The following is a 13,859-nucleotide window of genomic DNA, read 5'->3' as shown; positions in this document are numbered from 1 at the left end:
CCTGTTTGCTTGTTTTCATCTGTCAGCATTACTTCATCGACCCCTGGAACTCATTTGACGCTCTGATCGTTGTCGGCAGCGTCTTGGACATCGCAGTGTCTGAATTTAGTGTAAGGAGTCTTCACTCACTTTTACCTTTGGAAGAAATACTTGGAAATGTTTTTAGAATGTGTTAATTATGCACCTCTTTATGACACGTTTTCCGTCCACTAAACTTTCCATCAATACAATCTCTGCTTCGTTATTAAAGTGTTTCTAAAATAAAGATAAACACTTATCTTGATTTTATGTTAATCAGATTAATTTATTTCAGTCTGGCTTCTTGTTACCGTCCAGTAAAAACAGAATTACAATTTGGAAATAGTTTGGTAGTAAACATTCAGTACCTTGATAATAATATGTAATTGTCATTGTAGTTACAATGTAATTACCAGTTAGTAACAGTTTGTATTAAGATATTAGCAATAAAATAGTTGTTTAATGTTTAGAAATGTGATAATTTTGATTATTAAATAAAAATGGGATATTATGTGTATTTATATTATACTTTTATATTTTGATTGTGCTTTTTCTATTTTTATTGTGATTTATTTCTTTCGTTGTTTTAAATTTGTGTAACCATGGACTTAATGTCTGCTGATAATAAAATTTGAATTGTAACATGATTGTAACAGCTCACAGAAAGTCATTAAAGATAAAGTAATAATTTGAAAACAATCTGATAATATGTTAGTTTCATGTAATTAATAACATTATTACACTGTAATTATCAGGTAGTTCCTTATTATTTAAAGATGTCAACAATGGAGAATACATAAGCAATTAGGAATTGTTTAAAAATATTAATAATTCAATGTATTTTTAACCGTTTCTTTCTCTGTTGCTTAACTGATGATCCAGGGAGGAGGCGGCCATGGAGAGGTGATTATTGGATCAAGATGTCGTCAAACCTTTCTCCCGTTTCTATTAGGGTTTATAATAACCCGAATAGTTTTGTTTTTCCAGGGTGGTGGAAAAGGAGAAAGCGGGAAAGTGTCCATCACGTTCTTCCGCTTGTTCCGAGTGTTGAGGTTGGTGAAGCTGCTCAGCAAAGGAGAAGGCATCCGAACTCTTCTCTGGACTTTTGTCAAATCCCTGCAGGTCAGTGAATCTTCTCTGTCACAAATATTGTCTCATTACTTTTTTATACTCTATAAAAAGAAAAAAAAAACAGCTGTGGTTGCCAGAATTTTACAGTATAAATATGATGAAATTCATATTTATGCGGTAAAATTCTGCCGGCATTTTACCGTGACATGAGACGATTTTATTTTCTTTCCGTCTCTCCAGGCTTTGCCGTACGTCGGCCTCCTCATCGCTATGATCTTCTTCATCTACGCTGTGATCGGCATGCAGGTGAGTCTCTGGAAAAGGTGGGAACGCTGCTTTTCCTGGTTGACGGTTTCTCTGCTGTTTGTCCTCCCAGATGTTTGGGAAAGTAGCCATCGATGACAACACAGACATCAACAGAAATTGCAACTTCCAGACCTTCTTCATGGCGGTTCTGGTTCTTTTCAGGTAAGACGTTTCAACCCTCTTGTTCCAACAGTGGTTCTTAAACCTTAGTGGTCTGGAAGTTGACTGAAATTTCTGTTAGGACAAAGATTAAATAAAAAAAAAAACAAAGTGGTGCGTAATTGAAGAGTAGTAAAACTGAAAGTTGAGAGGAGACTTCTTGGTGTCGCTCACGCTCTTCCACCGCCTCCTGCATATTTCGCCTAAATAAATACAATGTTTATTTATCGTTTATTTAACGTGACTCAACGTTTTTGCTGGTCGGATTTGGATAGCTCAAATGAGGGGAAGTATTTTCAAAACGTAAAAGTTCTAAGTTCCTGGCTGATCCTCATCCAGGAAGAGGATCCTGTCTCTGTAGTCGTAACTCGATTGGTCGTAGATCATAGGACGTCAGAAGATGTACCACTACGCCACAAAGCGGAGTCCCTCTGATTGGGTGATGCTCTGCGTCCAGCAACGAAAGTTCAGATTTTCCATCGTTGGAAACGTCGATGCACTTAAAATCTCAAAGCGCTTCAAAACGCGCCTCCACATAGACTTTGACTGTAAACCTCCTGATGCTTTAAGTGCGTGTGGTGTGAACGCAACGTCAGTCATCTAGCCATCTAAACGTAGTTATCACTATGCATATCCATACTACACCTAATATTTTAAAACCACCCATCAGTTTTCTTCCATCTCCCACCAATGCTGCACTTTGGTATTGATCCATTACATAAAATCCCAATAAAAGACATAGATGTTGTTAGCATAACAAAATGAGCCTGAAGGAGCATGTAGACCAGACTGAATTAAAACTGCTTCCTGTCTTGCAGGTGTGCCACCGGAGAGCAGTGGCAGCAGATCATGCTGGGCGCGCTGCCCGGCCGGCGCTGCGACCCGGAGGCCGACGTCGAGCCCGGTGAAGAGTACACCTGCGGGAGTAACCTGGCCTACCTTTACTTCATCAGCTTCTTCATGCTCTGCGCTTACCTGGTGAGCGAAGGCTGACCTGACGTTTTACTTTTCCCCTCTCTTCACTCAGATAGTCTTCAGATTAGGGGCTCTAAATTTAGCTGCAATTAATTCAAACCGTGTGCGTCGACTGCCAGGTCAGGCGGAATTGAAGCTGGATGAAAATAGGGACGGCAGCATTAAAGCAGCAGCACACTGACGGTTTTATTTATCGACGGATGAGCGGTGATGCACGCCCGCATCACAAAGGTTTAATGGGCTGCACATATTTGGGTACAGGAGCTAATATGCTCCCTGTGCTATTTTAAGATGCTAACTCGGTCGGGTGAAGGTGAATCTGAGCCGTCAGAACAAAAACCTGCGGCTCAAACAGCAGCTGCACACCTAAAGAAACGGAAAGTAAACGTTTTACGGTTGGGCTTTCATATCATCAGTTATATATGATTTAACTCCCTTGAACATGTTAGGATAGAGCAGTAGCCTACACAAAGCATGTTCACAAAGCAGTACGGAATGTTTTAGGGCTACTGTCACTTTAAACCCAAATAAGCTGCTGCTGGCCACGCCCCCAACTCAACGTTTACAGTCACATGAAAATGGCTGGAAACAGATGTCCAACTGTGCATTTTGAAAAGCATTAGTAGAGCTTCCTGCACAAACAACATTATTTCCTTGCTTTTTTGTGAACTTTAATTCTTTGTTTTTATTTGAGAAACTGTTTTTTTTAAGACAATTGTTCCATTTGGTTTTGGATGCTGTGCAGCTGGAAGGACCTCTGCTCTTTCTTTTACTTGGTTGTGTTTTCCTGTGTGGCTCTGTGACGGACTGTGGACCCGTCCAGAACCCTGGACCACCCGACTCTCCTGTGCACCCAGTCGACCTGCTAGTAGCATGGCTAATTCTGAGCTAGCTAATACTGGAGATGTTTGTATATCTTTTTGAGCCTTTATTTGTAATGTTCCTGCATGAATTACAGAAAATGCTAAATAAACTCAAACTGGTGAATCTAACTTGTTTTTAACACACATGTGCTTGAAAACCTCTAATTCTTGGTTTTACACTGCAAAAACAAAAAATTGTACCATATTTTAAAAATATTTTTGTGCAATTTCTACTGCAAATACACTTGAAATAAGACAAAACTAACTTCTAAATTTCTTTTCAACAAGATGTAGAGGATTGTTTTAAGTAAATAATTTCTAATATTGATGAAAAAGTTCTAGTTCATCTGGTAAATTATTTTATTTACAGCGTGGGAAAAATATCTTGCTATAAGTGAAATAATCACCCGTTGAACTAGCAATTTTTTAAAATCAATATTAAGAAATTATTCACTTAAAACAAGCTCCTAGATCTTGTTGAAAAGTTACTTTTAAGTTTTGTTTGATTTCAAGTGCGCTAAGATATTTGCTCTAAGAACTAAACAAAAATACTCTGTAATATTTTGTGTTTTTGCAGTGTACAATAGCTTTTCTTCACATATTTAAACAACACACTAGTGTGTCATGTTTCATTTGTTGTAATACATCTACAGAATCATTTTGTTACACATATAAATTCCCTTTCTGCTTCTCTTTTCTCTCAGATCATCAACTTGTTCATTGCCGTCATCATGGACAACTTCGAGTATCTGACCCGAGACTGGACGGTTCTGGGGACTCACCACCTGGACGAGTTCAAGCGAGTTTGGTCCGACTACGACCCAGAAGCCACGTGCGTCTCACTATCTGAGTCCAGCTTCACTGTTTCCAAAGCAAACTTCTCTGTCTCACCCGTTTTCTGTTTGCACGTGGCAGAGGTCGCATCAAGCACATCGATGTAGTCACTATGTTACGCAGGATTCAGCCTCCTCTCGGCTTCGGAAAGCTCTGTCCTCATCGCGTTGCTTGCAAGGTAAGAGTGAACACGTGCAGAGCTGCAAAAACGCAAAATGTTACAGAGTATTTTTCTGTAGTTTCCACAGCAAATATATTAATTGCACTAAAAATAAGACAAAACTGACATTCAAGTAACTTTTCAGCATAATTTAGGAGCTTATTTTAAGTCAATAACTCCTCAACATTGATTAAAAAAGTACTAGTTCCCATGTTAGAAATAATCTACCAATATTTATCAATGTTGAGGAATTATTGACTTAAAATATAATGCTGAAAAGTACATTTTTAGTTCTGTATTATTCCACGTGTATAAAGTTATTTTCACTAGAAACTGGATTAAACATACCAGGTAAAGTTCTGTGTTTAATGAACAAAATGTTCAGAAAGTAAAGCAAACAAATCCCACTGGACTCAAATATGTAATCCAGTTCATATTTTTAAAATAGTTTCATGTGTAATTATTAATTTCATGCTAAATCAAACCTTTTATTTATCGAAAAATAAAACCCAACTCAATTAATGTAACTTTTTAATTATGATTTATGGTTATGCATTTGTGTTTTTGTAGTGTATGAAATGAAATGAGCAGATTTCATATTTTCTGCTTCCTCGTTTGTCCTCAGAGGCTGGTGGCCATGAACGTTCCCCTCCACCCCGACGGGACCGTCACCTTCAACGCCACTCTGTTCGCTCTCGTCCGAACTTCGCTGAAGATCAAAACTGAAGGTCGGGAGGAATTCATGGAGCCGCGTGGCCAAACGGCGTCTTTTATTTAACAAATCTGTGTTTGGGTTCCACCAGGTCCCGTCGATCAGCAGAACGAGGAGCTGAAGATTATCATCAAGAAGCTGTGGAAACACACAAAACCTAAACTCATCGATGAAATCATCCCGCCCCCTAGAGGCAAGACGCAAAACTGCCAAATGCCAATCCCAGAAATATGGAGGATTGGGGCCACTGAAAAAAAACAACAGAAAAATAATTATGGTTTTTGCATTAGAATGCTATTAATTAATCTCAGAATTCTGACTTTTTCTCAGAATTCTGAATTTAATCTAAAAATTTTGGCTTTTTCTCAAGACTATTGGCTTCAATCTCAGAAATCTTATATTTTTTTCTGAATTCTGACTTTTACCCTGAATTTCTCAGAATTTTGGCTTTTCTCATAATTCGGACTTTTTCTCAAAATTTTAAATTTGTCAGAATTCTTACTTCTTTCACAGAACTCTGACGTTTTTTCCCTCTGAATTCTGACTTTAATCTAAAAATTGTGACTCTTTCTCAGAATTTTGACTTAATCTGAGAATTTTGGTTACTTTTTTCAGAATTCTGACTTTTTCATAGAATTTTGACTTTTTATCAGAATTCGAAGTTTTTCTTAAAATTCTTACTTAATCTAAAAATTTTGACTTTTTTTTCAAAATTGTGATTTTAATCTAAGAATTCAGATTATTTTTCTCAGAATTCTGACTTTTTGTAAAAATCAGAATTGTATAATTGTTCATGCATGATTTGGCATATCTAGTCGTTAAACTGAAATCCACCAGATAAATTTGCTGCAGGCTTTCGGAGTGGATAAAGTTCAGGTTTGCAAATTCTACAACAAGGAAGAAACTGCTGTGTAATTATTTTTCACATACTAATAGCAATATACTTGACACACACCTCAGAATGTTTTGCTATTTATTTGGATTTTGACAGATTGACAGAATTAAAATTCTGATTAAAAAAAAAAAGTCAGAATTTCTTTAAAGTGTTTTTGGCCCTATTCCTCTTCTGTACAGAAAGATGATTAAGAAATTTCTAAATTATTCAACAGAAGGAAACAGTGCTGTCTTGAGTTTTCACATTTGCATGTTTGATTGCGTTTGTCAGGCGATGAGGTGACTTGTGGAAAGTTTTATGCCAGTTTCCTGATCCAAGATTACTTCAAAAAGTACAGAAAGAGGAAAGAGAGGGAAAGAAAATCCAAGAGGAAGGACAAGGCTGCTGCACTGCAGGTAAGATCTAGTTTTTAATTGAAATCCTTTCTACGTTACATGAACACACAAACTAAAACGTCTTTGAGTCTCTTTTTATGTGAAGTATGTGAAAAGGATTCTTTTCTCATTTACATCTGCTTTTTAGCATTTAGCACCACAGCTAAATGTTTTTAAACTCTTAATAAATTAAAAGAGAGAAGAACAGATTATATTCCACTTAGAATCATATTAAAGGAATTTGCAGAAGCAGAACTTTGCCGCTATTATTTGTTTCTCTATTATATAAATGTACTCAAATAATTGATTTAATTTTTTTTACTTTTTTATTGTTATTTTCATTTAAAAAAATGGGTATGACATAGGATAAAATATTTGCCACATCTGTAAAAAAAAAGAAAAAAAAAGTTTAATGCTTTAAGCGTCTTGAGTGCAAAATCTCCGCTCACCAGTAGGGGGCGCTAAAGGCGCGTTAAATGTATGTTAGATTTGCATTCAGCCCTTTTAACTGTTTGTTCACAGTTAAAATCTGTGCAGCTGAAAAAAGGCTAAGAAAATAAATAATTCTATGCAGTATGTAATAAGTAAAAACTTTTGGCAAATCAGCCGCTAAATGAACATAATATATATAAAAAACAATAAAAGTTCACCTTAAATAGAGTCAAGGTCTTGTGTTTTCTAAAGGGAGTCTATCTGAAAAATTCTTTACGCTTAAATATATTTTTGAATTATTGTAGTCTTTTGTAGATATGGCTGACATGAAGAGCCCCGAACACTATTATGATTTATTAGAAGTGGATAAATAAAGCTATAATATAATGTCAACATACAGGAACAGTTAATACAATAAACTTTAAACAACATGCTTATCGATTTTAACGTCTTTCTACATACATGGGTTGTTTCCTAGTTAGTAGCTACACTTTCATTAAGAAAATGCAGCTTTTCTCAATGTAAATTTCTTTTTTTTGATACTAAAAATCATGAAATTATAGATTTCCCAGCATGCATCCTGTGAGCATTTGCTGTAAGTACCTTTTGTGTTTTAGCTAGGGCTGCGGACGCTGCAGGACCTGGCTCCAGAGATGCGCCTGGCGATGGCCTGCGACCTCGAGGAAGAGGAGGCCACTGAGGGCGAGATGACGGGCGACGAGATCTTCGACAGCGAGGCGGGGACGTCGGYGAACCCCACGCCCGCCAGCACGCCGATGCCGCCTCTGGACCTGCTGGTGGAGCAGACGGCGGTGATCATGGAGCCCCCGCCCCGGGTCGCAGGCAGGGAGGTGATCACCACGCAGGTGGAGGCCGTACAGGAACACCTGAGGCCCGGATCGGAGCTGGCCGGACTGAGAGTCGTGACTGAGCAGCCCGCAAGATCCGAACCGCTTCCCGTCAGGTACCGACTGCATAAGAGTTACAGTTACTCACATTTACTTGAGTTACTTTTAGGCAAAATTATAGTTTAAGAAGCATTTTTACTGCACTTTTACTTGAGTCATTTTATTATGAAGTATTTCTACTCTTACTTAAAATATATGGATTCTCTGCCCTGCAGTTTCTGTTAAAGTTTTATGAGTTTTCTAAATGCTGATCCTGTTATTTTGTTACGTATAGGAATTATTTTCATTTTGATCATTTGAACATTCTTTACATTTCGGTCCGTCTCAGGATTTCCCCTCGCTAAGCCCGGTGGCAGGGATGCTACGGCAGTCCACCAGTCGCCCCACCGTGTTTCTTTGTTACAACATTTTAAAAGTTGAAAAGACATTTTGGAAGTAAAACATCAACAGCAAAGAAAATACAGCAGTGGATGAAATGAAACTTTTTGTAGGTTGTGTGTGTTTAATTAAGTGTCATTATTTTTCTAAATAGCTAATTTCTGAAAATTACTGATGCTTTGTCATATATAAACTTTTATAAATCTTTGCTGATACTGGTGTTTTATATTGTGGTGTTTCTTGACTCGGTTCTTTCTTCTCCGTCAGCGAATCGCCTCTTCCTCCACCTCCACCAGAGATATCGGGAGGAGACGACTTTCTCCTCAAAGATGCGCTCGTTCCAACTCAGAGTGAAGCGGCGGAGCAGTTTTACAGCAGTGAGGCGTATGCAGCAAGCATACCGTCAGTCGATGGGTGAGAAATAGAGTATTATATTAAGGTTTTTAAAGGGGACCTTTAATGTGTCTGAAAAATGAGCAGTTTCAAAAACCTCCTGAATGTTAAGTCACTGTGCTGTTACCTAGCAACCCCAGCCGAGTCCAGGCCCGTTACCTAGCAACCAAGTGGAGCTCCAGCACATTTGTTCAGCTGTACAATGGCTGCTGAAAAAGACAAGTGTTTAATTAAGCATTCAGAAAACAGTTAATACTTTCTTGTTGGTTGTGCAGGAGGCCCCCCTTCTGCTTTTCAAAGATGTATGGTATGCAGCCTTTTTCATGAGGGAGTGTAAACAATGATTTGGGGGCCCTAAAATGACTCGTTCTGAAAGGAGCTCACAGTAGGGTGAATTGTCAAGACAGAAATCAGATTATCTAAGACTGATTTTGGATAAAATATGTAACGAACGTGTTTCGTACAATCTATCAAACTGCCTTAATCTGTTCAAAGAAGCCTCATAGGTCAACTTTAAACAAACAATACAATTTTTCAGAACTCTGGAAGCTACCACATGCCATATTTACCCGCTTTGCATCTTCATTCTTGCAGGTTTGAGTATCAAGAGGCGATTTCTCCTGTACCAACCGAAACAGGAGACAACGGCCAGAGTTTGGACGTAGCCAGCAGCATAGGAGAAATTCCCTATGAAGGTCATGACCCCAACGGCTTCATCAGCAACGCCTACAGTGAAAACAACATGAATGAAGGCAGCGCTGCCGTCAGCCCGGCTCCCTACGACACAAACGAATACAGCAGCAACGAATACACCGGCTACAACGGGAACGGAAGTACCGTAAGCGGCTGCAATGAAAACGGCAGCACTGTCAGCGGCTACAATGGGAACACTGATTACAATGGGAGCACTGGCTACAACGGGAACGGCTACAATGGGAACACTGGTTACAATGGGAATGGCTACAATGGGAATGAGAACAATGGCGACCAGTTTGTCAGGAGACGATTACTTCCTGCCATACCGAAAGGTCAAGAACAATTTTGTTTATTAAAACTAGCGTTATTAACATTTTTAATATAATTAGCTTGGCTTAGCTCGCTTAGCTTAGCTAAGCTTAGCTTAGTTAAGTTGGCTATGCTTAGCCAACTAAGTTGGCTAAGCATAGCCAACTTATGCTTAAGTTGGCTAAGCATAAGTTAGCTTAGCCAACTTATGCTTGGCTAAGCTAAGCTAAGCTTGGTTTTATTCAGTTTAATGTAGCTTAACTTAGTTTAGTTATGTTTAGTATTGCTTAGTTTAGTTTAGCTTTATTTATTTTGCCTTAGCTTAGTTTAATTTAGCTCAGCATCTTGGCTTAGCTCATCTTAGTCTAGTTTAGTTTATTACAGTTTAATTTAGCTTAGCTTAGTTTAGTTTAGCTTGGCTTAGCTTGGCTTAGCTTAGCTTAGCTTAGCTTAGCCTAATTTAGTTTATTACAGTTTGATTTAGCTTAGTTTAGCTTGGTTTAATTTAAACAATCCTGCTCTCTCTTTTAATGTCTTACATTTTACACATTATTCTTTATTTAAGGAAAAATTGCATCCTTTGCTATTTTGTTTCATTTTAGGTAATAAAATGTTTGTTTTCTTATTTTGAAAAATGAAATAAAGAAAAAAATTAAAAAATCCAGAACAATTTCTTTCACACTAGAGTCCAGCAGTGGGTCTCTGAATGGAGTCGGTTTTACTAGCGAACAGTTACTGAAGCTGCAGACGTTTATTGTTTCTCGCTGCTTCAGGTCGGAAACCTGCGTTTAACTTCCAGTGTCTGAAGCCTCAGTCCAGCGCTGACGACCTGCCCGTCCCTGGAAGCTACCGGGGGAACACATCTCCGTCCAGATCCCGCCTGCAGGTGAGAGTCGCAAAAAGCTGACCACACGTCGTCTCGTCTTCCTCCAGTTAGTCTTCACCCACTGCTGCTTTCTGCCAGAACCAGCAGAGCCTGGACTCCCGGCCCAGCAGCGTGTCCTCCATGTTGTCCGCCTCCTGGGCCAATGCGGCGGCGGCCGGAGCCACGCCCCTTCCAGGAACAATCGCCCCCAGCGCGCGCCGCGGCAAGCTCATCTACACGCCCATGATCCTGGTGGACGAAGAAAGCGGCTCCAGTCAGCCGCTCTGGTGCGACGGCTCTGCCAGTCTTCCTGCAGGGAAGCGACCGGGCTGGTACCCGGGTCAGACCAGAACCTTCACCAGCGTCAGGATGCCGCCTGCGGCCAACCAGAGCATCATAGATAAAGGCAGCGCAGACAGTCTGGTCGAATCGGTACGTTTTCCTTACAAAGTGATGAAGATGTTTTTTTTAATTCATCACGTTTAATCAACTTTCAGAAATATTATTCCGATCGCGTTCACAGACAGCCATGTTTAGTCGCTTTAAGAACCAATCGAGACGCGATCGGCAAACCAACTCTCAAAACTTAAAATCTATGAAAAGTAACAGTAAAGAAATACATTTAAGACTTAATTAAACTCATGCATCCCTTTACTGCATCAGTCTGTAGCTTTTAACTTGCAAGACTAAAGTAATTGATCGTAGATCACTAGATCTGCAATCACAGACTGCTAATGAGAAATTATTTAATTTTGCTGAATGCCATTTCTTTTTTTTACTTTTTTATTTATCTGAAATACATGAGCAACATATTAATCTCTCCCAACAACAGATCTTGTTCTCCGAGGGCCTCGGCATGTACGCCAGGGATCCAAAATTCGTGAGCTTTGCCAAGCGGGAGATTGCCGAAGCGTGTCACATGAGTCTGGACGAGATGGAGAGCGCGGCTGCGGACCTGATAGCGCGGGGAGCCAGTCACCTGACCCGCTTCGAGGACGAACTCGCCGACGAAATGAACTGCGTGATTTCTTACTGAGATCAGCCAAGCCAAAAACAAAAAGAAAAACAGTAAGAACATGAAGTCTTGAGCCAATATTTTATAAGAGTGTGTTTATATGTCAGTTATTTAAAGCAAGTATCGAGTGTGAGCGGAGGTTTTTGTAGTTTTTAAACATCCCGTTGGGTATGAAATGCTTTTGTTTGTGAATGCCAAAACATGCACACAGGTGAGGCTCAGGAAGTTTTTATATTTACACAGAGGTGCAATAAAAAGTCAAGCTTTTGCTTTTGAATCATTATAACAGAGGATTTTTAAAAATACCATAACACATCTTTAAATTCAGATGCTGTCTGAATGCATTATCTGTTTTAGATAAATGTAATTAAACTGAATATCCTCTAAAATGCAGCGTTGAAACTTCTGTTAAAAAAAGGCTGCTGTGTATTTCTTGATTATTGTGTGTTCATCCGCGTCGCTTTACATTCTGAGCAAATAAAACATGTTTTCTCAAACAACTCGTCATTCATTTATTTATTTGTATTTTTCCGTTTGACTAGTGTGAGGATTCCTCCACCTGGTAGGAGGAATAGTGAAATATAACCAGTGAATTATGCAATCAGTGATTAATAGACTGGCAGATGGACGACAGCTGGGTTTCACTTCCCCCTTCAAAGAGATGAAGCATGCCAAACAATAGGCTGCATATGTCTGCAGCAGAGTATTGTTGCACTCATATGGCCGCATTTTACATTTATGTCATTTCCTTATAATTTGCAAGGTGGAAATACCCGCAAAAAGCAAGATCTGTAATTAAGCTGAGTTTATGTCACGATTTTCTAGTCATGTAAACGGCTCAAATACACCAGATAGAAATTATTTATATATTTTTTTCTTTCTTCTGATGCCACACATGAACGCAGTGTTTTGTTTGGTTTTCTTCAAATAAATCCTCAGCTGTTACTTCGGACCCAATCAGAGGCTTGCAAAGCCGTGACGTCATCACCTGACGTCATGACTTCAAAAGGTGGAGTAATTTTTTAATAAAGTATTAAGTTTTTTCTCTGGGAAATATTTTTGATAACCCTCACAGACATTTAAAATGCAAAGTTTAGTCATAATGAATGTCAGACAGTAAGAAAAAATGGTTATGTCTTTTTAAATATTACATGTAAATATCTGGTTTATTTGTGTGTGTTTTTTTTTTTTGCAAAACATTGAAGAGATGCTAGATTAAAACAATGTTATTGTTATTGAATGGAAATTTATTTTATTTATTTAGCCTCCTTATTAATTTTATTTAATTGAGTTTTATTTTTCAAATAAATAACTTTATTAAAATTGTAATCTCCATTTCTTGCTTCTCTGTTTGTTGAAAACCTATCTAAATGCAAACAAATGTAATTATGCGGAAATAGTCCTAAAGACGGCAGAGTCAGTTCAACGTAAGATATGTTTGTTTTCTAGGCTGGTTTAACTGAACTATCTTCAGTTTAATTTACATATTTTGTTCTTACTTGCACAGCTCATGCCAGGTGACCTTGCTGCATCATAATGTCTCACTAGACTTCTTTTATTTTATTTTTTATTCCTTTCATTTCCGCTCTACGCTGCTCCGTGTGTCTGTTTAAGCATGAACAGTCTCCATGCGCTCCTTTCTTCGTCCCAATCCCCTCCAGACAATCTGCTCTCCTTGGAACAAAGCTGCGCTCTGATTGGACAGACGGTGCCGCTCCTTTCTACTCCAAGTGCAGCGGCTCCTTGTGACGTCAATACGCTTGGTGGCATAGACGCAGAAGCCACCTGAGCGTCTGGAACTTACGCCAACTAGGACGCCATATTGTGCGTGGCACGTTTCTACAATTCTCTTCAAATGGTTTTAGGTCCAAATGTATATATATTTTTAGACCTACATGAAAATAAAAACTAAATATGTGAGTTGATGAGTAATGAAAATAATAAGCAAAATTCTACCAATATAAAATCTTCAGTGTTTTATCGTGCTCTATTTAAACTCGGACCCTGATTTAAATTAGTGATCTTGCTCAATGGRTTTTCTAAGGATTATACATTAATAATAGTAGCACTTTCTCTATATACTTATACAAGTAAAAGTAAAATGTGTCTAAGTAATTACTCCACTAAGAGTAAAAAAGTAAAATGTCCACTCAAGTAACTGATCAAATTATCAATCATTTAATATTTAAAAATTACATAATCAGACAGACCAAAATATATAGTTAAGTGGAAAGTTTGGTATTTTACAGATGAAAAGACCAAATAACAAAATCAGGGCCAGAAAAAATATCCAAATCAGTTKTTTTTTTTTCAATATTAAAGTTATGAAACTTTAAGAAGAATTAATCGGTTTGTCTGGTGAATTATTGATTAAAACATGTTTGTTTTTTATTCAGTGGGTAGAAAATCCAGAAATTAAGCAGAGGTGTGCTGATGTATTTGCCTTCTGTCAATTGCAAATACTGCGACAGACTGGCGACCTGTCCAGGGTGACCC

The 13,859-nt window shown here is 38.4% G+C and overlaps 1 protein-coding gene across 1 annotated transcript in view; it reads left to right on the top strand.

Annotated features, from left to right (window-relative positions):
* cacna1fa (calcium channel, voltage-dependent, L type, alpha 1F subunit a) overlaps positions 1 to 11,558 on the top strand; it is a 32,984-nt gene extending 21,426 nt beyond the window's left edge. Inside the window, exons 30-46 of the mRNA XM_017306011.1 lie at positions 27 to 110; positions 901 to 921; positions 1,006 to 1,140; positions 1,330 to 1,395; positions 1,466 to 1,557; positions 2,373 to 2,532; positions 4,097 to 4,224; positions 4,308 to 4,404; positions 5,012 to 5,114; positions 5,190 to 5,291; positions 6,264 to 6,388; positions 7,417 to 7,763; positions 8,353 to 8,499; positions 9,073 to 9,506; positions 10,257 to 10,369; positions 10,448 to 10,780; positions 11,181 to 11,558. Coding sequence (XP_017161500.1) covers positions 27 to 110; positions 901 to 921; positions 1,006 to 1,140; positions 1,330 to 1,395; positions 1,466 to 1,557; positions 2,373 to 2,532; positions 4,097 to 4,224; positions 4,308 to 4,404; positions 5,012 to 5,114; positions 5,190 to 5,291; positions 6,264 to 6,388; positions 7,417 to 7,763; positions 8,353 to 8,499; positions 9,073 to 9,506; positions 10,257 to 10,369; positions 10,448 to 10,780; positions 11,181 to 11,384 — 2,691 coding nt within the window. The 3' untranslated portion in view covers positions 11,385 to 11,558. The remainder of the gene's footprint in view (positions 1 to 26; positions 111 to 900; positions 922 to 1,005; positions 1,141 to 1,329; positions 1,396 to 1,465; positions 1,558 to 2,372; positions 2,533 to 4,096; positions 4,225 to 4,307; positions 4,405 to 5,011; positions 5,115 to 5,189; positions 5,292 to 6,263; positions 6,389 to 7,416; positions 7,764 to 8,352; positions 8,500 to 9,072; positions 9,507 to 10,256; positions 10,370 to 10,447; positions 10,781 to 11,180) is intronic.
* The last annotated feature ends 2,301 nt before the right edge of the window (positions 11,559 to 13,859 follow it).

Source organism: Poecilia reticulata, linkage group LG7, assembly GCF_000633615.1.
Source record: "Poecilia reticulata strain Guanapo linkage group LG7, Guppy_female_1.0+MT, whole genome shotgun sequence".
NCBI lineage: Eukaryota > Metazoa > Chordata > Actinopteri > Cyprinodontiformes > Poeciliidae > Poecilia > Poecilia reticulata.
The sequence above is the reverse complement of the archived record's forward strand: the minus strand, read 5'-3'. Positions and strand labels throughout refer to the sequence as shown.